General features: G+C 34.6%; 1 protein-coding gene and 1 long non-coding RNA gene across 2 annotated transcripts in view; one reads left to right on the forward strand and one right to left on the reverse strand.

Moving 5' to 3' along the window:
• The window catches only part of KIF18A (kinesin family member 18A), an 85,055-nt gene extending 69,128 nt beyond the window's left edge, over positions 1–15,927 (forward strand). Inside the window, exons 14-17 of the mRNA XM_006730525.3 lie at positions 3,531–3,972; positions 4,760–4,867; positions 10,129–10,238; positions 12,625–15,927. Coding sequence (XP_006730588.1) covers positions 3,531–3,972; positions 4,760–4,867; positions 10,129–10,238; positions 12,625–12,707 — 743 coding nt within the window. The 3' untranslated portion in view covers positions 12,708–15,927. The remainder of the gene's footprint in view (positions 1–3,530; positions 3,973–4,759; positions 4,868–10,128; positions 10,239–12,624) is intronic.
• LOC145716168 (uncharacterized) overlaps positions 1–26,373 on the reverse strand; it is a 453,113-nt gene that overhangs the window by 287,700 nt on the left and 139,040 nt on the right. The gene's annotated exons all lie outside the window — the stretch shown is intronic.

Here is a 26,373-nt window from a genome sequence, read left to right on the forward strand (position 1 = left end):
CCCCTCCCCTCTAGAACCCTCAGTTTGTTTCTGAGTCCATAGTCTCTCATGGTTCGTCTCCCCCTCCGATTTCCCCCCGTTCATTTTTCCCTTCCTGCTATCTTCTTCTTTTTTTTTTTTTAACATATAATGTATTATTTGTTTCCAGGTTCCTTTTTTATCATTTCCACTCTGTAGGCCCAAGAATCACAGAATCTTGTTAGATAGTATTTTCCCAGGCTGAATCAGGGGAAACTACAACTACCCCAAGCCTTGTCTTCTGGAAAGTTACTGTACATCCTCTAATGGAAAAGTACAGCAGATCTCTTTTATAGACATAGAGCTAGCATACTCAATGTTTCTGAAAGCCTGTTAAAATGTACAGTGCCCCTAACCCAACACTCCAGCTTGCCATACCCATTTAATGTACTTTATCACCTAATTAGCTAAAGGAGAATGATTGTTTAAATATAATTGCATTTATATATTCTGGAAAACATATTCAAACTGAAATATCAGCTTATTGTGTTCTTTTACTTTTCATGGATTAAATGGAGACATAATCCCACTGTAGTTACAAGAGAGTGACTGTTGAGTTTGTATTTAAATCTTTAAATCTTGTTTTTGCTCAGGTTATCTCCTGAACCTTTCTGAGCAACAAGTCAGCCTAGTAGTCCTGAATTGACCATCTGTTTTCTTATTATTTTATGTATCTAATAATTGAAAGGATAAAAAGAAAAGAACCCTCTGGATTTGTGTTTTGCATATGCTTTATGTTTGTAGCATCTCTTCTTCCAGGCTCAGGAAAACAGTGGTGTTTGAATCTATACTAACTACCACATCTCCATGTTTCTCCTTCAAGTTACCATTTTTATCCTTCCAGGAGAGCAGAATTATGGCTAGAGATACATCATTACAACATTGCTATTGATTTCACTGACAAACTGTTAGTCTGATTATATCAAAATTTGATGTTGGGTGTATATTCAGATTATCCCGGAGAACAGGTGGATATTTCTTTAGTGTCTTATGGAAGGCCCCCATTTCCATGTTTTTTTACAAGCAGTAGGAGAAAAGTGGCCCACCATCTTGAGAATTTGCCCAGTGCCACTCCAGGGATTATCCCTCTCTAGATACTATGTGCAAGTAAAAAAGTGACTCTGGATAATCCATATCTCTTGAGATTTAATGTTCCATTGTGTTTTAAGTTTTAAAATATTGCTATGAAGCCTGCATTTTCAAAGAACACTTAGATGTGCATGCTTTAACAATATTTTTCATTTATATTACAATTTATCATCAGCCTTGATAAACTGGGTATCTGATAAACTGAAAGTGAGACATTGTTTGAAATGTGTTCTTTTAATGATAACTGTGCATTGATAGAATACTGAAAAGTAAATTATAACTTTCTCTATGAAAGTAGTAATGCTAACAGTTGAAGTATACTTACATTTCTAGAGCCTTTCTTTGAACCCTAATTATTTTATAGATATTATCTAATCCTAGCAAATTCCCTGTACATGAAGGTACCATCCCCTTTTTTCTAGGGGGTATTAATGCCCACACTGCTTAAATGAGTTGTCCAAGGTCACTCAGTGAGTTGTTGCGGAAGCCAGAAATAGAATCCAAGTCTCCTGACTCCCAATTCAGCTCTCTATCCTCGATATAGTTTTCTATCTTCTATATACCCCTGCTGCCTCTCAGGGGAAAAGAAGTTAATCTTTCAGCTATTAATAGCCACCAAATTGGTGGTAGCAGCACAGTGGAGAAAAGTAACTGTCTTTACACTGCAGCATTAGTATAAAAATATCTGGTAATGGAAAATTTGACAAATGTCATGTTAAAGGGAGTGGAAAATTATTTTAAGATCTGGATCTCATTTATCTAGTTCTCAGAAAAGTAAAATTCCTTAGTAGAACAGGGATCATATTTTTCTTCCTGTTTTTCAATTGTCTTTCCTAGAGGGTAATTGTCAACCTAGCCATAGCAGAGCCTATCATGAACTAACATAATAAGAATAATGCATGTACTGTTGGTGATTGTTATAAGTATATTTTCTAACTTGGTTGAGAGTTTGAATTGCTTTATTGAGATACATAACACTTATGCAGCTTTCAGTGTTATTTAAGTTAGTATTCTATCATAAAGCAAATCTAACATCAGTTGGGAATTTTATTGCATGATTTAAAAACATGGGCAGAAATACACATTGTAGTTCTTTCCTGGACAGTACACTTGAAGCAAAGTTACTTCATGTCAGGCACCTGAAGTTCACCATGAATGGAACAGGCAAAGCAGAAAAAAGTTAACTAAGAAATACAAGATTAGCACACTCAAGTTGATGAAGTTTATTGTTAATGTATGCAATCAATCATTACTTTATATATTTTAAAAAAATGTTTGAGAGGTAAATATTTAAGCATGTCTAGATTATGGGAATTCAAACTTAAGTTTAAACAAAACAATTTGTCTCTTAATTTTGGACCAAGAAACAGGAATTTCCTTACTGAAAATCTCTGGATATCATGTTTATGTTAAAGATCACTAGAAGTCTTTAATCAGAAGAATGACATAATCAGAATTATGTCTTAATTTTAAGTGTAGGAGAGCTAGGATTGGTGAAAGTTGGAAAATGTGAGGAAATGATGAAAATTGGTTATTTGGGACCCACGTGACTGAAAAAGTAGTGGCAAGAGGATAATTACAAATAAGAGTGTATTTCTTTAGGGAAATATATATACTTACCAGATGAAGGAAGACAAGGTAACAGATGTTGGAGAGGTAGTAGGGAAATTTGAAAAGCTACAGAAGTTGTAGGATAGGGCTAAGAAAAGTTCATTAAACTTAGTGATCTATTGACATTTGGGAGACTTACTTGTACAGAGTGATGAGGTTCATGTAAGAGTACTCTGACCTCTTCAGCTTATGTTCATTTATCTTAAGGTATTAATCTAATTTTTGAAAACCTATGAATTATGTATGATATAGGAAACAATCAGAATGCTTAATTAACCACCATACCTGAGATCGTAACAGATTTAATTCTTTCATTCACCTAGAATTTTATTGATTATTGCCATTCCTGTTAATTTAGACTAGACTTCCACTCAACAAATAACTGGTGATATTTTATAGTAGAACAAGTTACTAATCTCTGTACCTATGATTGTTGAATACTTTTTTGTTATCTTAAATCTAAGTCAAATATAAAAGCTGGAAATTGCTCATGAATTTCATTAGCATTTGTTGGAAATTTGTTTTCATGATTACCCCAACCTCAATTTTGCTATGTCTACAAATTAGTATTGATATTAACCATTTATTATTTCTGTTCTAGAATATCTTTATAACGAGTTCATTAACATTATTTGGAGTTACTATCAATAACCTATGTTTTTGTTTTTCTTTCCAGCTTTCTTTTAAATTTTCATCAATTGGCAGAAAATGTACTTTATTATTGGTGGTGGTGATGTTGTTTAACTGATATAGGGTTATTGGAAAACTATTTAGGTGACATTACTGAGATTCTTTTCAATTTTATTGAATAGGCACATCTTCAGGTGAATCTAATCTACTTAAAATTCCTCCACAAAAAAGAACCCGAAGAAAACTAATGCCTTCTCCTTTGAAAGCAAAACATCCCCAAAAGTCTGCACTGTCTGAAAGTTTGCAGCTCAATGATTCTCTCAGCAAAGAACTTCAACCTATTGTGTATACACCAGAAGACTGTAGAAAAACATCTCAAAATTCATCTCTAGTGACGTTATTAAAACCATCATCACATACTACAGGTTTTCAGACCATCAGCTCAAATGTAAACAGTGATAATTCTCTGAAAATGTTATGTGAAGTAGATATTCCTCTCAGCAGGAGAAAAGAATATGGACAGGAAGATTTGGACTCTACGTTTACTATATGTGAAGACATCAGGAGCTTGAAGAGTAAATTACCTGAACAAGAATCAGTATCAAACAATAACATTTTACAAGGGTACAAAAAAGAGTATTTTCTAATTCTTCTTGTGTTTTTGTTCTTGTTTTGTTATTTACGTAGCCTTTAAACCATAGCTTTCTTTTTCTTCCTTAGTTATATTTAAGGTCTATTTCATGGGTCAAGTATGCAGTCTTGATTACAAAAGTCAATGTTTTACCTTCATTTAATCTGTCTTTCTAAATATTAATCCACTAACACAATATTTTAAAGTCTTTAATCTGATATCTTAGTTGATTGCCCTCAATAAGCTAAAAGAAACCTTAAGATATATTTAGTTTGTTCTACATACTCCAAAGTTAGATGATATAAGCCATCATCAGAGGATTACTATGTTAATTATTATTTATTAATATGTTCACTAAAGGAAATCTCACATTTTTTTATTGATGCTCAGCAAACCTCAGCTTACCCTGAATCATCATACTTCTAAGGTACGGTTGACTACATGTCATCCAAGCAAACATCCTTCTCATTTTGTCTCACTTATTCTCATTTCCTATCCTGTACACTCCATCTGTATAGTCACAAGTAATCCAAATATGAGAAGAATGATACCTTTCTATGCTGTTAAGATGCAGAAATCTCTTAAGAGCAACTCTTTTTATGATATAAAAAAGAGAAAAGAAAACCCCAGGGCAAATGAGAGAGGCTTCATAGTCTAGAATAATATTTTTTTTTATATATTCATAAAAAATGGTATTGTAATGATGAAAGTGTATGCCCCCCTTTTCTCCATAATACAAATCAAAATTACTCTTTTTATTTTTTTTAATCTAATATACAGGCTTGCCTCTTCTTCATTCTCAACTAAACATCCTCTGCCTATACCAAGCATAGTACCATCCTACATGGCAATGACTGCTGCTGCCAAAAGGAAACGGAAGTTAACAAGGTACAATTAACCATAAACTGGCTCAGTGCTCACATAAGATCATCTTTATACTTTGTTTCCTACAGCTCTAATCCTACAGCTCCTTTTTATTTCTTGTATGAAACTGTGAATTCATATTTAAAACATATAATTAATTGCTCTGAATGTGGCACTGGATTTATATTATCAAAGGGAGATCTTGATAAAGCCCAAGTATTTCACTTGCTATTTACATAAAGTATTCCGTATCTCAGATTATTAAAAATAAATTGAAAAGTTTTCTGGCCTTCAAAAATGTCATTTAATTATAACTTTTCTTCTGGTGACAACTTTTACTCATTTGGTATTTTTCTTTTTATACATTAATGAATTTCTTCAGTCCTAAAATTGTATTACTTTAATAGATTTTGATATATGACTAAAATGTAATGAGTGTCTATTTCTGGCTTTGACAATATAGCTTATATCAGACCAAACCACCTATCAAAAACAATGATAAAAGGTGATGAAATACAACCAACAGCTGCTTTCCAGGCACTGGAGACCAACCAAGACAGCCAGGACCTGAAGGTCTAAGATCCAGAGGAAAGGAAAACAAGCTATAGAGAGCCAAACCTTCTCTACCTCATTTTTCCATTTAGTATTTGCCAACTCATGGCATCAAGTATAGAAGCCAAGCACAAAATGGAAGCCTACAGCTATCAGCAGTCTCACTGAGTTAGGAAACAAAATAATTCTGTGTGTAGCTTTTGCAGTTAAGATATTTGCCATGTTCTGAACTCTGGCATAAGAGGCCAAGAAACAAAGCTGTAAGAAGCTAAAATATTAAGCAGAATTTTAACGTTCTCATGGGGCTAGGACACAAAAACTGTTCAGGGATTATTGAGAAGAAAAGGTGCTTGTTAACCCCCAGGATTTTATTTGAAACCCTTGAAGGCCTGTGCTCTAGGAGTAGGGCAAACTGGAAATAGACCAGTTCTTGAAAGCCTGAAAAAGACCTCAGACCAACTTAGTCCCTTTTGGATCGAGGTGATCTATCTCTGTTCTGCCTGCTAGCCAGAAGAAAATTAAATCACTTCTGGAGAAATATACCAACTAGAACATCAACAGTTTTGGGGTTTTTTCACATGTTTAGCACTTAAGCAGAAATTACCAAGTATGTCACGAGACAGAACCAAATGACTAAAAATCTAGATCCACAAGTGATTCAGATAAGAAAATTATCAGGTAGGGACTTTAAAAATTTAACTGTGATTAAGTTCAACAAAATAGTGACAATTTCCCAAAGAACTGGATTGTATTAAAATGAATCAAATGAATATTCTAGAACTGAAAAATTAGAATCTACTGAAATTAAGAATAAATAAATAATTGAATAGATTAGACACAGCAGAAGAGAGTTTAGTGAACTGGAAGATAGGTTGACAGAAAAATATCTAAACCAATGTACAAAGGGATAAGATAGAAAATATGGAGAAGAGTGAAAAAGACATATGGGACATAGAAAGGTCTAGCATGTATATATTTTGAGTCCCAGAAAGAAATGAGAAAAAAAATGGGGGAAAACAGTGTTTAAGGAGATGCTGGCTAATAATTTTCCAAAACTGACAAAAGATACCTAACCACAGATTCGAGAAGTTCTGCTAACTACAAGCAACATTAATACAAAAGAAACATACTTAGGTACATAGCAATAAAACAGCTAAAAATCAAAGACAAGGAAAAATCTTAAATATACTGAATTATATGACATGAAGTCCATTATATAATCTTTATATCCCACAACACTGAATGCAATCACAAGATATAGTGAGTGGTTATATTGTAAAATGGCTCTGACTTGCTTTACCTCTTTTTCTTTGACACGTGATTATGAGGAAAAGAGTATAAGATCTAAGATAGGGTAACTCTTTGTTTAAGTTTCCTATTTTCCTCCATGAACCTGTTATCATCTGGGCTAGTCTAAACAAATTTACAAATAGTCTATTTGTGCCACATAGAGTATTATCTCATAGGTGCATTTAAGGTCTGTCCTTTCCCCTCCAAAGTACAGCAGAGTCTTGGAATGTAGATTTAAAATTAATAGACTGATTTTTCCAGAATGCCTCTAACTATTCATGACATTTAAAATTCTGTATTTTGCTATGGCACAAATTTAAATGAAGCAATTTGTCTGACTCATGTATGGGTATCAGTCATTTAATGAGTGAGCCTAGCTAACCATCATCATCTTATCACTAATTTTCATTGTGTGGATTGTGTTATTCTTTCCCTTAATTAGTGTTGGTGACTTTTCTGGTTCTTCACAACTCTGTTGTGTTAACTAAGATGTAGCAAAATCTTATAGTTAACAATAATTTAAAATGTACACATAATCATTATCAAAATCAAATGGTTTTTCAGGAAATGTCTAGGTATGTAAACTGTATATTCAGAGTGGTTTGAGATGAATTAAAGAGCTTCCACATGAGCAACTAATATTGTGAAATAATATTAAAGGACATATAAAGAAAGTAAGATTTCTCATAGCCTATTAATTGCTCTATTACATTCCCTCTGGTACCAATAATTAGATCCTGCCATTAACTAAGGTTAAAAGAGATTAATGCTAGAAATGTACATAATTACTTTTTTTTTTTAATCTTCCCTTTCCCCAATTAAACCTACATGAGTTTGAGAGTAATAAACTCTGGTATTTTCCACTTAACAGCTTTATGTACATATTTATAGGGGTGTGTGTGTGTGTATGTGTGTGTATATTCTAATACTTTTTTTTAAATGAAGGGAAGGCTCCAGGTGTATAGCTATTTTATTCAGTTGTATCAGTTTTTCTCTCTGAAAAAAATTTAGAGTCCAAAAGCACTGGATATTGTAAAAACCTACAAAACTCAATTTTTTAGTTACTACTTAAATTGAGAATACTAAATTTTTAATGATTTTAATTCATTTAATATCACTGTAGCAAACTGTTTTAACTAAATCAGCCTACCAAATATACAAATATATCCGTATATAAAATTTTACTTACAAATTATATTAATCAGAGTTTGGGGGATCTGTTTGCTTTGTGTATTTGGTTAGTTGGTTTTTTGTTTGTTTCATAATCTTTCTTAGCACCCAGAAATGAGTCTCACATTTGTCACACATTTTTGGTTTGTTTTGAAAGACATTTAATGGTTCCAACAAGAAATTATCTCAACTGAAAGACTATGATATGCATATGTTAATTAAGCAGAAACGTACTATTTATATAAGGGAACAAAAGATTAAATCTTAACTTTCATTAATAGTTATGGAAATATATTTGGCACATAACTAGAAGAGTCTTTAAATTTCTTCTTAATATAATTTTTTAACATTCTTGAACATAATTTGAATAATTTTAAGTCTTATTTTATGATCCAACGTAAATCTAAAATAAATTTATAACATGAATGTTAAACATCTCACCAGTGGATTATTTTATCTAAATCCTAAAAAATGCTTGCATGTATTTTACTTATATATATACAATTTATTTTATTAGGCTTTGTTTTCATTCCTAGAAATATGAGGTTTCTTTCAGATAGATTTATTCAAAAGCCTAATTTTCAAGTAAAAAACAATTTATTAGTAAACACAGATGTTCTAGAACTAAGCAAAGTGATAAATCATTCCATAAAATAATAAAGATAATTTTAAGAAAAATTGTTGGAAAAACCAACACTTATCAAAAGTAACCAATGACAATGATCTGTATACTTGAAGAAAAATCACCAAATGACCAAAAAAGAATTTTTGCCTTAGACAGCTGATACATATCTTATCCAAAAAGGGTGTTTAGTATCCAAAACAGAATTATTGTAACTTAGTTTATTTAGCACCATTTAAGAATGGAGATTTTCTACAACTGTATATTTCCTTGCTTTCATAATACTAGTACTTTTTTGTTACCATTTTGGGTAGGTATCATTTATATTCTTGAACAGAGTAGGTAAAATTACCATTGGTTACACCATAATCATTTTTCTTACAGGCTCTAGAAAAGTTGAGGTACATAGGTTGAGTTTTTTTGCCAGCATTCAATGTACTCCTGCCTATTTTTCTTTGCTATCATATTAAATTGCCATTTCTGACCACTTTTGATAACCATACAACAAATCCATCTTCTCCCTATTCCTCAAACACACCCACATCAGTTTACCATGTGGTTAGGATTACCAGAAGAGCAAATTGTTGCCCTAAAAGGGAAGCCTCCAAGTGTTAATGCAACTGAAAATCAAACTAGTATCAACTTGTAAATGGTATATGATATCTTTTTTAATCAGAAACTCCTTAAAATTAGCTTATTTGAATCAGTATGGAGGAGGGATCCTCACTCATCCCAACCCTGCCTGTTAAAACTTGATCCTCCTTGGGTTAAGAACGATTGGACTGTTATTTTTCAGGGCCCAGATCAAATTCATCTCATCCACAAAATCTTTCAGTTGTTTTTTTGGTTTTTTTGTTTTCCTACTTTTAAAATCAGGAACCTACAGCCCCTTATAGTTTGAAAACCTATAGCACTGTTTACCTTACCTTGTATTATTTTGTGTATTTGTCTTATTTTTCCCCCTCCCCACCATATATTCATTATGTAAGTTTTCAGAACAGGAGTTATTACTGCCTAACTTATTTGTACATGAGGCCATAGTAGTAGGTGTTTAGTAGTAATATGTCAACTGGAATTGAGTTGGAAATTTGACCCTTTAGTATATGAGATTGATAAAATTTTTTTAAGATAAAACAAATGAAAATAGTTCATTCTTTTCATGTCGGTTTCTATAATTGTAGTAATCAGAGAGAGATTCTCAGCCTATTACCATGCTTTGATTTGAAAACAAGGTTTCTAAACAATCTCACTTGTTTATATTCTCCAGATTAAGGTTCTCACTCCAAGTTTATAATATGAGCTTAGTTTTTCACCTCTTGCAAGATGCTTTTTATCTCGACACTTTGAATAATAGTGTTGACTTGTATTCTAGCAGAGCACCCTGAAAATGTTTTGTTACAGAATTGTTACATACATCTACAGTCATAATCTCCAATTTGAATAAACATCATTAAAATCACGACAAATTTCCCTATGGGCCAAAAGGTATTTAGTACCTCCAATTACTTTTAAGTGATTTTGCAACTTATTATTTTATTATTTTACTTTCTCTTTAATCTTTATTGCATATATGTATTAGAACTTATAAAAAATGAGAAAAAAAGAACTTATAAAAAATGCTTTACTAAAATAAAAAATTTTTCCCTTACAGTTCTGCATCAAATACTTCATTAACTGCTGAGGTAAATTCTGGATTTGCCAAACGTGTTCGACAAGATAATGCAAGTGAAAAGGACTTACAAGAAAACAGACCAACAGTGGGTATGTCTCAGCCCTTAATTTGATATTTAATAACATGATTACCAAACATATGTATACTACTTTACATTTTCTTACAGTGTTTTCATTAGAATCTCCTTTTATCTGCTCATCACCAGCCAGTGGCATCCTTAAGTTCAGTGGAAATGCCTTGTGTGCACATTTTAAAAATCAAACAAAAATGTCCTGAAACGTAAAATTTACTATGATTATTTGGTTTATTAGATGTTAAGTGTGATTATCCATGTTACAGAAAAGAAAAGTTAAGACACAAAATAGAAAATACCCGAGATCACACAGATATTTCATGGTGGAGCCAGACTTCTAACTCTATATTCTGTATCCTTTTTGTTATCCACATTGCCTCATACTGCAGAAGAATTCGTAAATAATTTAACTAATAATTGAAATAATTAGCTAAATGTATTATTTAATAGGTTAATGATTAACTGTATTTTACAGATAAACTTTATCTACTTGAAATTTCTCTCTTATTATTAATAATTTGCCCTCTGACTCATTTGTACAATTATTGCCAGGCTTCAGTCTGTACCTAGTTACAGTCATATTGTAACTCCTATTATCAAGTTGAAAAAGATGCTGATGGCTATGACTACATCCTCTCAATTGCAAATGGCGGTGACATGGATCTATAGTAACAAAACCACATCTTTAGTGAAGTTAGAGATATATAGCACAAACCAGTTTCTAGGCCTTCGTGTCCAGACCTCTGTCTTTCTGACACTATAATTCCTAAGACTTCATTTAAGAAGTATTTATTTACTATGCACTGATATGTGCTAGTTTCTGTGACAGATAGCAAGATCATTAAGACCCAGTTTGGTTTCTTCCCTAAAGGAACTCGTAATTACAGCACTTGGAATTTAAAGGGGTTTCATGAGATAATGAGGGTTTCTAAGAATAACATGAAAATTATTGCTATTTTTTTCTGTCAATGCTCTTTCATTAGAATAATATAAAAGTTCTCAATAGCTTTGCCAAACTGTATTAATAAATCCTCACTTCTTGTAGTAGCCAGTGGCATCCTTAAGTTCAGTGGAAATGCCTTGTGTGCCCATTTTAAAAATCAAACAAAAATGTCCTGAAACGTAAAATTTACTATGATTATTTGGTTTAGTACGCCAAACTTAGTAATGTTTAACAGTGTGTATGTGCAGTTGGTATGGATATGTACTGCCCCATTTGTCTCCTAAAAAATTCTCCAGGAAATCATAATTCTACAGCCAAATAATAAATTTATGATACTTCTCAAATAGAGATTTGGTTTTTCTAACATGCATATTTTCTAAGAATGGCATAAAATGCATCAAATATCTCATATATAAAGAGAGGTGAATAAAGTAATTCTACATAGGAAGAAGTAAGAGCTGATACTAAACTGCAGTGCTTGCCAAAGAGCAAAGAAGAGCTAAAGCTGGGTTAAAAGATTATGTATTGTTAAGGATAATGGAACACTTAGAAAGAGGTATTAGTTTAAGGGAAGGTAACAGTTTATGTATATTAGGATATCCAAGTGAAAATGCCTAAATACCCAAGAGGAATTACTAGAGAAAGTAGGAGAGAACTGGGACTGCCTTTCTTAGAATATATTCAACTGAGTTCTCCAACTAACAATGTACAAATAAAAAAACAAAGGAACATCAGTGGGAAAGAAGGTAACTGCTATTTACCAAGAAATAAGAATACTGTCAAGAGAATATGTGCCCCTAAAACTAAAACCTAATGTGACAAGAAAACGGATAAGAGATTAGACTGAGCCATAGAGAAGTCAGCAGCACCTGTTTTAACAACACTTGGTTGAGTAGACAATCATTGTGAAGGCTGGAGAAGAACCAGAGGAATAGACATTTGAGAGGTGGCAGTAAAAGGAATAAGAGCAATGGGATCAGGATTAGCACTTAAGAAAGTACTAGATGCAAATTATACTCCTAAAAATAGGAAAAATATGGAATTTTAGAAGCCTTAGGGAAGTAACCCATAGAATGAGGAAAAAAGTGATGTTGCCAAAAAGAAAGAGAACAATGCTTGTAGAATAGCCTTGCGTTAGTTCAAAAGAACTAAAATTAAATGCAGAGGTTTATTCAGTGATGTTATTTGATACCTGCTGGGGTGGGGGGTGGGGTGTACACATGCGTACACTAAAAACTCAGTTGGCAATATGGAGAAATGAATTTCTACTTTGAAACCAATGTTATTAATGTTTCCTTCGTGTTATATTTTAAATCATGTTAACAACTATGAATTTTTAAGGATAAATTTTTCTTCTTATGTATGTAATTTTAACAAATTTTTATAACTTGAATGAATAGTGAGAAAATTCCTTTGAATACTTTTACCATATTTATATGTCTTTTTATTTCTTCTCTAGACTATAAAAGAAACATCCATAAAGTAAAGCCAAACATGGTTAGAAAATTTGGAAGAAGTATTTCAAAAGGAAGTCTAAGATAAGTCACTTCAAAATCAAGGAAAATGGAATTGACAAGTCTCCTTTTGAAAGGATTTGTTGCCAGTGCCCTTTCAGAAACTTATTTAAAACCTTTGAAAGAAGACCATCTTAAAACTAGGTTTACCCAAATACCTTCAGCAAGCAGAAAATAAAATTCTGTTTTGTTCTTTTGTATTCTAAGCAAATATTAAATTTCAACAGAAAAGGTTATGTTTTAATAAAGTTACTAAAATATTTGTTACCCTTTATAATCCCTAAGTAGGCATAGTGGCACGTCAGTTTTACTATGCTACAACAAGTTGATTAGGACATTTTAGAAAATAGTGAATTAAATTATCCTTAGTTTTTTTTAAACAAGGAGAATTTAGAAGTGATAAAATTATGGCCCAGGATGTATTTGGTCGTATATTATTTTAATCATATATAGGACTTTCCTTTCCAAAAATACTTTGATGTACAGATGTACATATATGTGCCCATAAAGTTGTAAAGATTATTTAAGTAGTCTTCATGAATAAAATACTAATATTGTTCCTTGCTACTCAGTATATTAAAGATATAGATTTTACAGTGTTTGCTTTTCTGTCTTGTTAGTACCCCTTACACACTTTCAACTATTTTATATAAAATGTGAATTTTATAGATTTGTATTTCAGATTAGATCAGGATATATGGCACTAGAACCAAGTCTGAAAATGATCCATATATTCCTAATGATAGTGAGACAGTTTTAATCATTCCTTCTCCTATAGGAAGTATAGTACAGAGCTGCAACGAAATCATATTGTTCACCTGCCTTGTTTGACCTGTTCATCTTCTGAATGCAACAAATACTTGATTAAACACACTTTTAATTTTATGTGGCCTGGGAACTGTTCCACCAAAGCAAACAACCACTTAACAACCAGTTGAAACATTTTAGGTCTTTTAGTTTAGTCATGTCTTTCAACTTAAAATCTGGTTGAGAGAGTATGAGATGCAGTAATGATCTATGAAGTTCCTTCCAACTCTGACTTTGGTAGTTCCATGTTTATAGATGTGCACACAGAATCTGTCATAGGAAGAACCACCATACACAATTTCCTTGGGGTCCCTTTGTCATTAAGACTTTAGCTCTGTTGCCTGTTTTTTTTTTCTTTTTTTTAATTTAAATTCAATTAATTAACATGTATTATTTTTTTCATGTGATTCATCAGTCTTACATAATACCCAGTGTTCATTTCAACACATACCCTCCACAATGTCCATCACCCAGTTACCTCATCCTCCCCACCCACCTCCCCTCCAGCAACCCTCAGTTTGTGGAATTTAAGAAACAAGGCAGAGGATCGTAAGGGAAGAGAGGAGAAAATGAAACAAGACGAAACCAGAGAGGGAGACAAGCCCTAAGAGACTCTTGATCTTAGGAAACAAGCTGTGTTGCCTGTTTAACGTCACTTTTGCCTGTTTTTCCTTTCCATCTGTTTTAGGAAATTATGTGTTTCAAAAGATACTCTTTTACCAGGTACTGATGAATTAGGCTAACAGGATTCGGTGACCATACCTCATGGTCTACCTCATACCATAAGATATGAGCGATTTTTTTTTTCCCCCTTCTCCCACCCCTCTCCCCAGTCAACCAGCAGTTGTTCTCTGTATTTATGGGTCTGTTTCTGCTTTGTTTGTTTGTTCACTTATTTTGTTTTTAAGATTCCACATACAAGTGAAATCATATGGTATTCATTTTTCTTTGTCTGACTTATTGCACTTACCGTAATACCCTCAAGGTCCATCCATGTTGAGATGGCAAGATCTCATTTTTTATGGCTGAGTATGAGTGAGTGATTTTCTTACATGCCATTTTTATAAGCTAGGCATTTTGCCCTCCATAATGCATTTGCAATGCAACCATGTTAAGAAAAAAGTAGGGGGAAGAAATCATAATGAATCTGAAGAAAGAAAACTGTTGAATATATGATTAAAGAGAAAATATATGCATTTAAACTAGAACAATGCTATTCAATAAGTTACCATAAAACAATTTTTAAGTGAACTTTATTCATGTAAAAAGTAGACTAATCATAAATATATAGCTCAGTGAATTTTCACAAAATGAACACATCCATGTAAACAGTACTCTAATCAAGGAAGAGAAAATCATCTGTATCCCAGAAGCCTCCCTTGTGTCCCACTCCCACTTCCCTCTCAGGGTAACCCTATTCTAACACCATAGATGGATTTTTTTTTAAATTATGTTATGTTAGTAACCACACATTATATTACCTCATTAGTTTTTGAGGTAGTGTTCCATGATTCATTGTTTGTGTATAATACCCAGTGCTCCATGCAATACATGCCCTCTTTACTACCATCACCAGGCTAACCCATCCCCCCAACCCCTCCCCTCTAGAACCCTCAGTTTGTTTCTCAGAGTCCATAGCACCATAGATTGATTTAAACTAAAATAGTTGATATATATTTTTATTAAAAAATATCTTGTTTGAAAAAGTGACAAGAGCTATAAACGGTAAAAATGTGCTCCCTCCTTATTCTCTACCAGTATCATTCCAGTTGTAACCACTGCTGATAATTTAGGTATCCTGACAGGTCATTTATTTTACTGATATACAAACTTGTATACTTGGTTTTTTACAAAAATTATATCATACTATTTATACTGTCTTGCAATTGGCTCTTTTATTCACATTTGAAAGCATCATGGGCATCTTTGTAAAATTTTTAAGTGTGAATTTCCTAAGTACTGCTACTGTAAATTGATTGCTCTTAGTAACAACTGAACTAATAAATTTTATGTGGCAAATTACATCACAGATCAGAGAGGAACCTCAAGGATGCTCCGTGTCTTTTCACTAACTCTGAACACCATTTCTGAGAATAGGTTGGAGCATTCAGTATTTGTGTATCGTAGTGTCCAGAGTATAGTCCACACAACATGACTCACCTGGGATATTCTGCCAAAACAGGGCATCAGGTCAAAGAAAGCCTAATAGTAGTAATATCTCTTTAATCAATGTTCTAGATTAATAATTACTATAAAGTTAACAGGATTAAAGAATAGAGGTATATGGTAGGGATTTAAACTCAAAAGAGTTATTGACTAGTTTGAAATAATCTCTTTTGACACAATGCTAACTCCACTAATCTTTTTCATTCGTTTTTATTAAGACCTTATTAAAACAAATTTTAGTTTTTATAAAGTAATATTTTTAAAAGGAAGTTTATGGGGCACCTGGGTGGCTCAGTCGTTAAGCGTCTGCCTTTGGCTCAGGTCATGATCCCAGAGTCCTGGGATCGAGCCCCACATCGGGCTCCCTGCTCAGCGAGAAGCCTGCTTCTCCCTCTCCCACTCCCCCTGCTCGTGTTCCCCTGATCTCTCAGTGGTGGTGGAGCAAATTCATGTTTTCAAAACAGTTAAAGCAGAACTATACATGTAAATGTTGAATTTATGATTAATAATTTGTAAAAGGATTAGTGTTCATAAGAAATTTATTTTAAATTATCCTTTGTTTTTTTCACATTTAAATAACTTAGAAATATCTAAGATAACTGCTTAATTAAAGCTTTGGTGTTATATCAGAGATACAAGTTATAGAATCAGGACTTTTTAACCATGCCTTAAGAGAAACTTCTAGTCGCAAGCTTTATAACGTGTCCCGTCTTTGGGAAGGGGCCATCAATCATAGCTCTTAATAATAGTCACGTTCTGGGGGGGCTCATCCATGTGATAAGTGCTTTAAATGCATTTTTCACTTATTCCTCACACAAACTTTTAAAATAGATGGTACAGGTCCACAGCCCCTCATACACAGTTCTAAATCTTCATAGATTTGGAAGTTAGTTTTTTGTTTTTGTAATTTTGGGCATTAAAGCCTGACTTCCACCAATGTGAGACTAATGATTGTCTTTATTTATCCCACTTGGAATGAACATTCAAAGGTTTTCCTGCATTTTAGGGTGTTGCCCTAGATCCCACCGAGGGATACTTATATATAAGTACAGTATTGTACTATATTGCCTTTCTAAAAAAATTTTTTTGAATTCCCAAATTCCTAGCCACAAGTATTTCAGATGATGGTTTGTAAACAACATATATTTTTCTGCTTAAAAAAGGAGAACGAAGGGCACCTGGGTGGTGCAGTCTCAGTTAAGCATCCGACTCTTGGTTTCAGCTCAGAGTCGTGAGATCAAGCCCGGCTTCAGGCTCAGCGCTGAGCGCCAAGTCTGCTTAAGACTCCATCTCCCTCTGCCTCTAGCTCCCACACTCACTGTGTCTCTCTCTCCCCCTTTCTCTCTCAAATAAGTAAATCCTTAAAAAAAATAAAAATAAAATGCCAAGAAGACACTTAGGAAAGTTAATTAAAAAAAATAAAATTGGGGGCACCTGGGTGGCTCATTCATTAAGCGTCTGCCTTTGGCTCAGATCATGATCCCAGGGTCCTGGGATCGAGCCCTGTATCGGGTTCCCTGCTCCTCGGGAAGCCTGCTTCTCCCTTCTCACTCCCCCTGCTTGTGTTCCCTCTCTCGCTGTGTCTCTCTCTTTCAAATAAATAAATAAAATCTTTAAAAAAAAAAAAAATGGAGGGGGGTGGCGCCTGGGTGGCTCAGTCAGTTAAGTGTCTGTCTTTTGCTCAGGTCATGATCCCAGGGTCTTGGGATGGAGCCCGCGAGCCCACATCAGGCTCTCTGCTCAGCGAGGGGCCTGCTTCTCCCTCTCCCTCTGTCTGCCGCTCTGCCTACTTATGCTCTCTCTATCAAATAAATAAATGAAATCTTAAAAAAAAAAAAGAAAACTGGGGCACCTGGGTGGCTCAGTTGGTTAAGCGTCTGCCTTCGGCTCCGGTCATGATGCTGCTGTCCTGGATTCGAGCCTGCATGGAACTCCCTGCTCAGCAGAGAATCTGCTTCTACCTCTGCCGCTCCCCTGCTTGTGCTTGCTCTCTCAGCCTCTTTCTCTCTCTCTTTCAAATAGATAAAATCTTTTTAAAAAAATTAATTTGTCCAAAAAATCTCACAACTAGATGGTGGCAGAATTCAGATTTTGAGCTAAAGTTGTATAAAAAGGTTGCTGTTAACCCTAGACAATAAACACATTGCATTCATCAATGTGGGGCTAATACTCTGCATATGAATAACTGTACAAAAAGCATCTACTACAGAAAACAAATTCCACTCCCATGGCCACCTGTGATTAGGTAATTTAATTTGTGGATGAAGGTCAGCAAATTGATTATACCAGAGATTAGGTGGAAAGATTTACTCAATGCATTTTGTAATTATAAAATTATATTTTAAAATTTTAAGTAAATTATATTTAACTCATAGTGTTTATATCAAAGTATTCTTAGTAAAGTATTAATAAAAGTCTTAGTATCACTGAAGGCATTTATGGATTGATTAGTCAATCAATTGCATATTGTTGCATATTCACAAATTGATCCTGAGTTTTTGGCAACCACTTAAGATATGTTACAAAATCACTGGTAATATCCTGAATCTTTTTGTGTTAGGATTCCATATTCAAAGTCTGAAGACACCACTTGGACACTAAGACCAAATACAATGTATGTTTTAAGAATCAGCACAGGACAATAATTTTTTAACTGTATATGTAGAGTATTAAGTTCTCCCTCTCCTATAACTTCCCCCAAAAGGCAGTGGTTGACAGATAGTCCATACTTCTCAGAGTGAACATCATTTAACAAACCACTCAAGCCTTGCAAATGGCAAGTTCCGCAGAACAGCCACTATAGGGATTAGTCCATCAAGTTAAGAGCTGTCAGGAAAGGTTAGTTCTGAGATATTTCTATCACATGTGTGTGTGTGTGTACCTAAAGCAGATAGAAGACAAAATAAGCCAGGAGTTATAATTTAAAAAATAGTTTATTCTTATACTTTCAAACAGATGGAAGGTGAAAGATGTCTTTGTTACAATTAAGAAGATTAGTGGCATGAGAGGAAAACAGTTCTATGATCGGGACTTTGGACAGAAATACTATGTCCTCCGCCTCATTTCTCATCCAGGTAGAATGTTCTTACCCTCTGCAAGCCACTTCTCAAATACAAAATGTTGAGGATCCTTTCTAATATCACCACCACCTGCACACATCTCTTTCCCATTCTCCTTTTATGTGGCTATTTCAGAATCACACTTTATTACTCTCTCCTCTTCCTCCCAATAATAACATAGGTTTAATTCCCACCCTAATTCTTACTCAGTTCAAAATGCTATTTGAAAATGTTCTTTCATTCCAAGTATATCGCTCCTCCGAATTCTTTATATCAAATAAAACATTAATCCACTCAGGGGCACCTGGGTGGCTCAGTCGGTTAAGCATCAGCCTTCGGCTCAGGTCATGATCCTGGGGTCCTGGGATTGAACCCAGTTGGGGTCCCTGCTCAGTGGGGAGTCTGCTTCTCCCTCTCCTCTCACTCGTGCTCTCTCTCTCAAATAAATAAATAAAATCTTAAAAAAAAACAACACTTGATCTACTCAAACTAAGTCTGAAAGATCACCACCCGACTGCTCTTATGTTTTCCTCTTTGCCTGCTTCCTTTGCTTTCTCCAAACAAGTCTGCCAGTTTATTTCACTTCCCCTTTCAATTTCAAGACAGCCAGACTATTTTGTTAGTCCCCAATTAGCTCTGCCCCTACAGTTTGAAGAGAATCTCCTCACTCAAAGTACATCCCTGGCAACCAACAACTCTTTTACTGTCTTGTGCTACAGAGCACTACCTAAAATGGCCCCGACTCAAAAAAGTCCCCAGCTACCACTGAGCTTAATAGATAATCACAGTGGGGTTTTGCCAATAAAAAAGGTATTTTCCAGGTTTGAGAGCATAAGTGGGTATTTTTAAATCCTAGAATCAGTGTTAGAGGGCTTCTACTTTTTTCCCAAAACTTCAATTTAACCTATTTCAGCTATTCATCATTTTACCTATAAAATTTTAGTTTTCTGTATGATTTAGAGACCACAGTGAATTTCTAATTTTTTGTTATCAACCTCAGTTGCAATGCAATGTTGTTGAGATTCATTTTGCCCCGTATCTTGGTATGTTTCTTATAGGTCTTTAGTTAATTACTAAATTCTGTTCAGTCTTTCTAGCCTCTACTTTTCTCCCCCCAAAATACATAAAATTTAAACCTGTAACCACTCCTCATTATACTATACAAATATTCAAATGTTTTGCAAGTTAGATTTTCAAGTATTTATACATATCCACAGGGTTGTCCTTATAACACTTTAGTAGTATAACAGAAATCTGTATTTTGCCTGACCCACCCTAACCTAAGTTTGATGAAACCATCTCATTTTTTCTCAGGGAAACCACTCTTTCTCAGTGAGGTCCTAACGGAGCTGTTTCTGTGCGTGCACACACAAACACACACACACACACACATACACACACACTCCCCCAGATCTCCACAACCCATCAATGTTTTTCATCTTTCTAACAGCAATGATCTGTTCCAGGAGGACATCCGATCCAAAATTTAGAGTCTTTCCTAAGAATGGAGAATTCGTTTCCTTCCTGGGTTACTATTGGATCATGTAAGCATAGATCTCTGACATCTTCCCCAGCTTCATGGAGAAAGCTGTCTGCAGAATGAAGTCAACACAGAGGAGAGCAGACCTGAAAAAAGGAGAGAGAGAAAGCTCCTAGTGACATTGCCTGAGCTCCTTAATACAGGTTTGCCTGAAATTAGATTCACCCTCTGGACTGTCCAATTCCATAAACCCATCATCACTTGATCCAATTTTTTTTACTTTTTATTTTGAGATATAGATTCACATGAAGTTGCAAAAATGGTACAGAGAGGTCCTGTGTCCTCTTCACCCAGTTTTCTGCAACTGTTCTTCTATAACTATAGTACAATATCAAAACCAGGAAATTGATGTTAGTACAAAATGTGTGAATAGTTCTAGGCCATTTTATCGCCTGTGTATTTTCATTTAACAAAGACATCACCACCAAGACTTCCCTTATGTTACCCCTTTATAGTCAAACCCACCCATCATCCCTTACCCGTGGCAATCACTAATCTGTTTTCCATCTCTATAATTTTGTCATTTTGAGAATATTATGTAAATGAAATTAAACACTATGTGATCTTTCGAGATTGGCTTTTTTCACTCAGCTTTAATGTCCTTGAGAGTCACCCAAGTTGTGTGTATCTAATAGTTTATTCCTTTCTTATTGCTGAATAGTATCCCATGATGTGGATATACCATAATATGTTTAACCATTCACTTCTTGAAGGACATTTTGGTTGTTTCCAGTTTGGGATTGTTAAAAATAGAACTACTATAAACAATTAAGATACAGGTTTTTGTGTGTTGAAACAATTTTCAATCACTTGCAACTAAAAACATTTTGAATTATATAAGCAGAAAAATGACAGAAGAGTAGAGGAAGAAAAATTTTCTCCATCTTTACATATTCCTTTATTTGCACATAAATTAGAAATTTTATGCAACATTTTCTCTCTCTGAATGGAAGTAGAGAAGTTCTTTCCTCCACCTTCTTATACCCTCCCACTGCCACCCCCCAAGGAGAATTCATTTCTCTAACTTGGGATAGTAAAATCCCAAAATCCATTGTTCTACATTGCTCTACTGGATTGGGTTAAAGTGTAGAATGTTATTACTCTACTTTATGTATAGCCTGGCTTCTTGCTACATTCTCTTGAAACTCTTATTGCCTGTGTTGGCCTGTGTTCTCTGTCTTTATTTCCATGCAATAAACACCAAAGGTTGGGACACAAACCAGGAGCCTCATGATCTCAGGGTCCTGGGATCGAGCCCCCCATCGGGCTTCCCTGCTCAGTGGGGAGTCTGCTTCTCCCTCTCCCTCTGCCTGCTTCTCCCCCTGCTTGTGCTCTCTCTCTGCCAAATAAATAAAATCTTTTTTTTTTTAAAGATTTTATTTATTTATTTGAGACAGAGAGAATGAGAGAGAGCATGAGAGGGAGGAGGGTCAGAGGGAGAAGCAGACTCCCTGCTGAGCAGGGAGCCCGATGCGGGACTCGATCCCGGGACTCCAGGATCATGACCTGAGCCGAAGGCAGTCGCTTAACCAACTGAGCCACCCAGGTGCCCTAAATAAAATCTTTTTTAAAAATTAATTAATTAAAAATAAATTTAAAAAATTTTTAAAAAGCCAAGAACTGAGAGCAACAAAGCTTGGATTTCTCTGCCTGGCTATCACTGACACATGAGCAGCTAAGCTGGGAGGAGATAAAAGGTATCAAAAAGAGATATGTGTGATGGGGAAAGGTAGAACATCCATTGGTAATTATAGAAACATAAGCCCATGTATTCTGGCCGTCTTTCACATGGATTTTTTCCAAAATTAGTATTTAACTCTGAGCTAATGCTTCTGCCAAAGTCATCTATTTGGTTGTTAATTTGATAAAGCTACCCTGAGGCTTTCCCACTAGAGTATAAATCATTCAAGCAATTGGGCACTTTCACTACCAAAGGCCCAAAGTTCACGATCTTAAGGCTTGCTTTCAAAGCCTCCAATAAAAGAGGATTCCCTCTTGCTTACCTTTTTTGTTTTTAAGCAGTGACCAAGCCTAATTAGCTCTGTGTGGTACCCAGACAGCCAAATGTACTCTTAAATACTTTAATGATCTTGACTCTGGAAGAAATGTATTGTTGCAATTCGTTTCATGGGAAGATTGAAAAGCCAAGCCTTGAGAACTAATTGAACTAGATAAACTCCTTGGAGGTGAATTTTAGTGCTTCTTTTTCATCAACACAATACTTTTGAATTCCTGTAACAGTGATTTTCCCTGGGAGACCGCTTCCTTGTGACTCTAAGTTTAATTTTGGAGGCAGTATCGTATGATGAACTTTTGGTTTTATTTAGTAGTCATCATAACTCTCTAGATCAACTCATGCTCCCTCCCAAAAAAGAAATGATGGATAACAATTCGTGATATTAAACATCTTTTGTAGGTATCGAGTAGGTTTCATCATCTTTCTTTCTCACTATTGGAAGTTAATTTTTAACTAAGAGTGGTGGGAAGTGATGGCTGTCAGAATTAGTTGGAACTCATTTCAAAATTCTCCATCTGTCAGTAGTTCAGTATCATTGCTCATAGGCCCAAGATGATACAGTTGATTGCATAGAAATGACATTTCCAGGTGAAACTCATTTACAAAAGTAAACTAATTCCCAGCAATGACCTTAATGACCATTAGAGAGAGTCCCTCATCAACTAAGAGTAAGCTACAAAGGGAAGATGAATGCAATCATTCATTTGGCATGAACCAGATATGAAAATTTTCTAGTTTTTTCCCCCAATTCATTTAATGCTCATTTAGAAATACTCACCCAAAAGGACTTGGTATTTAATTCTTTTATAAACTGTAAACACATCACAGTGGTATTTGGATATCTTACAGACTTTGTCTGTAAACAGAAGTTGCTGCAAGGCATATTCCAGATACTTGCTGGTACAAAATTTTAGATGCTTAACAAGTTCTTCAAATGAATGCCAATAATTTTTAACATTGGATAGGAAAACCACATGTGGTACAATGAATGTTATAAATGTTTTCCTTTTATAGTGGCCATTACAAAGGCTATCAATAGAATTCAAGATAAACCCTGAATTACAGATAGTTTCATGATATCTAGTAACCTACCCAAAACATGTATTTAAATAAAAATTCAAGATTCTACATCCTAACATGTTATCTAATGCCAGATGGAATGTATCATAATATTGCACAACTTAGCATGACTCAGCAATCCAAGTGGCTTGGATTTAGACTATTTTTCAATTAGAAGTGTCATTAGAAAGAAAAATGCTGGGGTTGGGGGAGGAGAGAAAACCTGTTCCTGAATAACCAATTCTTCGGACTATTGTACTGATGAAGTCGGTTGTAGTATTAGCACATATGTAGCAAAATGGACCCTTTGTATTCAAACGTGGCTATTTGTGGAAGGGCCAATTAGCCTATCCACAGGTGTACATTAAGAAGCATAACTGCTTGAAGTGACAAAGTAAATTAGAAGAAATCACTGATGCAAACATGAAACTATCCGTACCTTAGATGAAAACAAAGAGCTGAGTAGAAAAATATCCATTGTAAATATTCACGAGGCAGACTTTGAAACCTTAGGTTTGCCATTATAAAATTAACTTATTTAAGGTTCAGAAATGTCATTTAGGTTTATTTCACTTAACTATAATCAGAGCCATAGTCTAATAGGTTTGTATAGCCATAAACATTGGGCAGAACCCATGGACTTATTTGTAAGCAAGCCTGCATTTCTTGGGAATGAGCTGTTTCTATTTAGAGCATGACAATCAAGAAAGAAATTATTTCACTTAAAAAGAATAAATCAGTATTTCATGTCAGGTACGTGATGTTCAAGGCAACAAGACCGTAAGCTCTATTAAATTCAAAATCATGTCGCTTCTGTTCACCCTCTGCCTAACACGGTACCTGGTCCTGTGTTTTCCTGTGCTAAGAAATCCAACGGGAGGCCCTATTATGGTTCATGTTTGGCATTTCCCAGAGGGATGCAAACTGTTTAATTTAGGGGAACACAATTCCAATGCTGTGCAAATGGCACAGCAATTTTTTTAACCAGCAATACAAAAGTGATTTGTTTCTTACTATTATCTTCTAAAATATGTTCTGACTTCTCCAGAGTGGCCTGGGTCGTATGTTCTATATCTCTCAGGTAGTGAGTGAGTCGTGTAACCCGAGAGGTGTGTGCCATTTTTTCCCTCTGTGTGGGCAGAGGGATATGTGGCTATGCTGTTCTTGGTAAGGCTCTCATTTTAGTCCTAAACACTGAAATTTTTTTAAATAATAACTTCTGTTGAAATTCTTAAAAATTACTTCTTAACATATTAGACTCTTCTATAATGTCAAGGTTATTAAATAATTGCCTAGAATTATAAATGTAATTATTTACAGGGTATTTTTAGCTAAAAGTATTATTTTCTTTTGCTGAATTAAAACTCCTGCTACGTATCTAGTACACGGCTTTTATTAATCTTGTGTAAATTTACTACTTCAATATGTTTGAAAGTCTAGGTTTTGTAGTATAGTTCCATTGTCCTAGGTCTTACTGACGCATAAAGAAAAAAAAAAATCACATTTTTATATGTAAGTGAAATGTTTCATTTTTATGAGTAGGAATTAGATAAAACTATCATTATCTCTCTCTGGTATAACCCTAATCAGGAACTGGGGTGCTCTGGTTATTTGAATTTGGGATTTCACAGTTTCAAAGAAGTTTTTGATTTAAAGCTTTGTTTTTATTTTGACACTAATCGTTGAAAATTGATATTACAACCTTAGAGTAAGAAAGAATGTTAGGACTTTCTCCTCTAGCCTTCAATACCATGCTAGAATCCCAGCTATGGTGTTTTGGCCTCTTCCTGAAAACTTTAATGGATAGGAAATTAATCTCTTTGCAAGATAGCACACTCTATTAATGGAATACTTTGTTAGAAAGTTCTAATTTATGTTGAATTCAATTTGGCTCACTGAAACTTTGGTCCATCAGTTCTAGTTCTGTTCTTGGAAGCAATAAAAATATATCCTTTCCTCCCATTTTACCACTTATATGTATTGTAAAATCTGTTGCATAGTATCATTAACCATTATTACAAGTACTTGATAACACCACTATGAAACATCCAGTTACTGATTATTTGCATATGTTATATCAGTCAAAAATGCCTTTAGCTGCAAGGAAAAGAATATCCAACTATAGTAGTTTAAGAAGTGAGGATTTACTTTCTCACCTAACTAGAAATCTAGAGATAACTAATTGTTAATGTTTGTTCAGCAGTTCAGCAATGCTCAGGAATGTTCTCTCTGCAATCCTCTAGGTCTTTCTTGTCATTTCCTATGTTCAAGGCAGGAAGAAAAGAAAAGTGCAAGGTTTTCCCCAGATGCATCTCTCTTTTTCTCAAGAAAGCAAGAACTTTCCCAGAAATACTCCAACCAGACTGTATGGCTTATTTACCATTTTGCTTCCAGCCCTTAACAGAATGTGGCACCCAGCAAGCAATCACTAAATGTTATGAAATTAATACATGAATGAATGTCTTACATCAGCATCGCCATGTGAATAAAACTCTGGCCTTCAAGGAATTCAGACGACAAGGGGGATAAGTATAAAATCAAAATACAAAGCTATCTAAAAGCTCTCACTCCTCTTTGAAAGAGAAAAGGAGATAACCATAAGGAAGAATCTAAAGTGAAGCTTGTTTAAACGTTACTGCTTGCTTGCCGGTAATTTCAGTCTGACAAAAGGGGTTCTGATGGCACACATTTGATGACAACTGGTATCAAATAAAATAATAATAGTAAACATAAAATAAATGATCAATAAGTTCTTGTTGTAGAGTCTTTCCTGGTGAAACCTCAAAACAAAGGATAAAAAGAAAAAAAATTTTTTTAAGATTTTATTTATTTATTTTGACATAGAGAGACACAGCGAGAGAGGGAACACAAGCAGGGGGAGTGGGAGAGGGAGAAGCAGGCATCCCCCTGAGCAGGGAGCCCCATGCGGGGCTCAATCCCAGGACCCTGGGATCATGACCTGAGCCGAAGGCAGACGCTTAACGAATGAGCCACCCAGGCGCCCCTAAAAAGAAAATATTAAATATTTCCAGGGAGAGAAAAAAAA

This window comes from Leptonychotes weddellii, chromosome 11, assembly GCF_054177405.1.
Source record: "Leptonychotes weddellii isolate Sample4059 chromosome 11, ASM5417740v2, whole genome shotgun sequence".
Classification (NCBI taxonomy): Eukaryota; Metazoa; Chordata; class Mammalia; order Carnivora; family Phocidae; genus Leptonychotes; species Leptonychotes weddellii.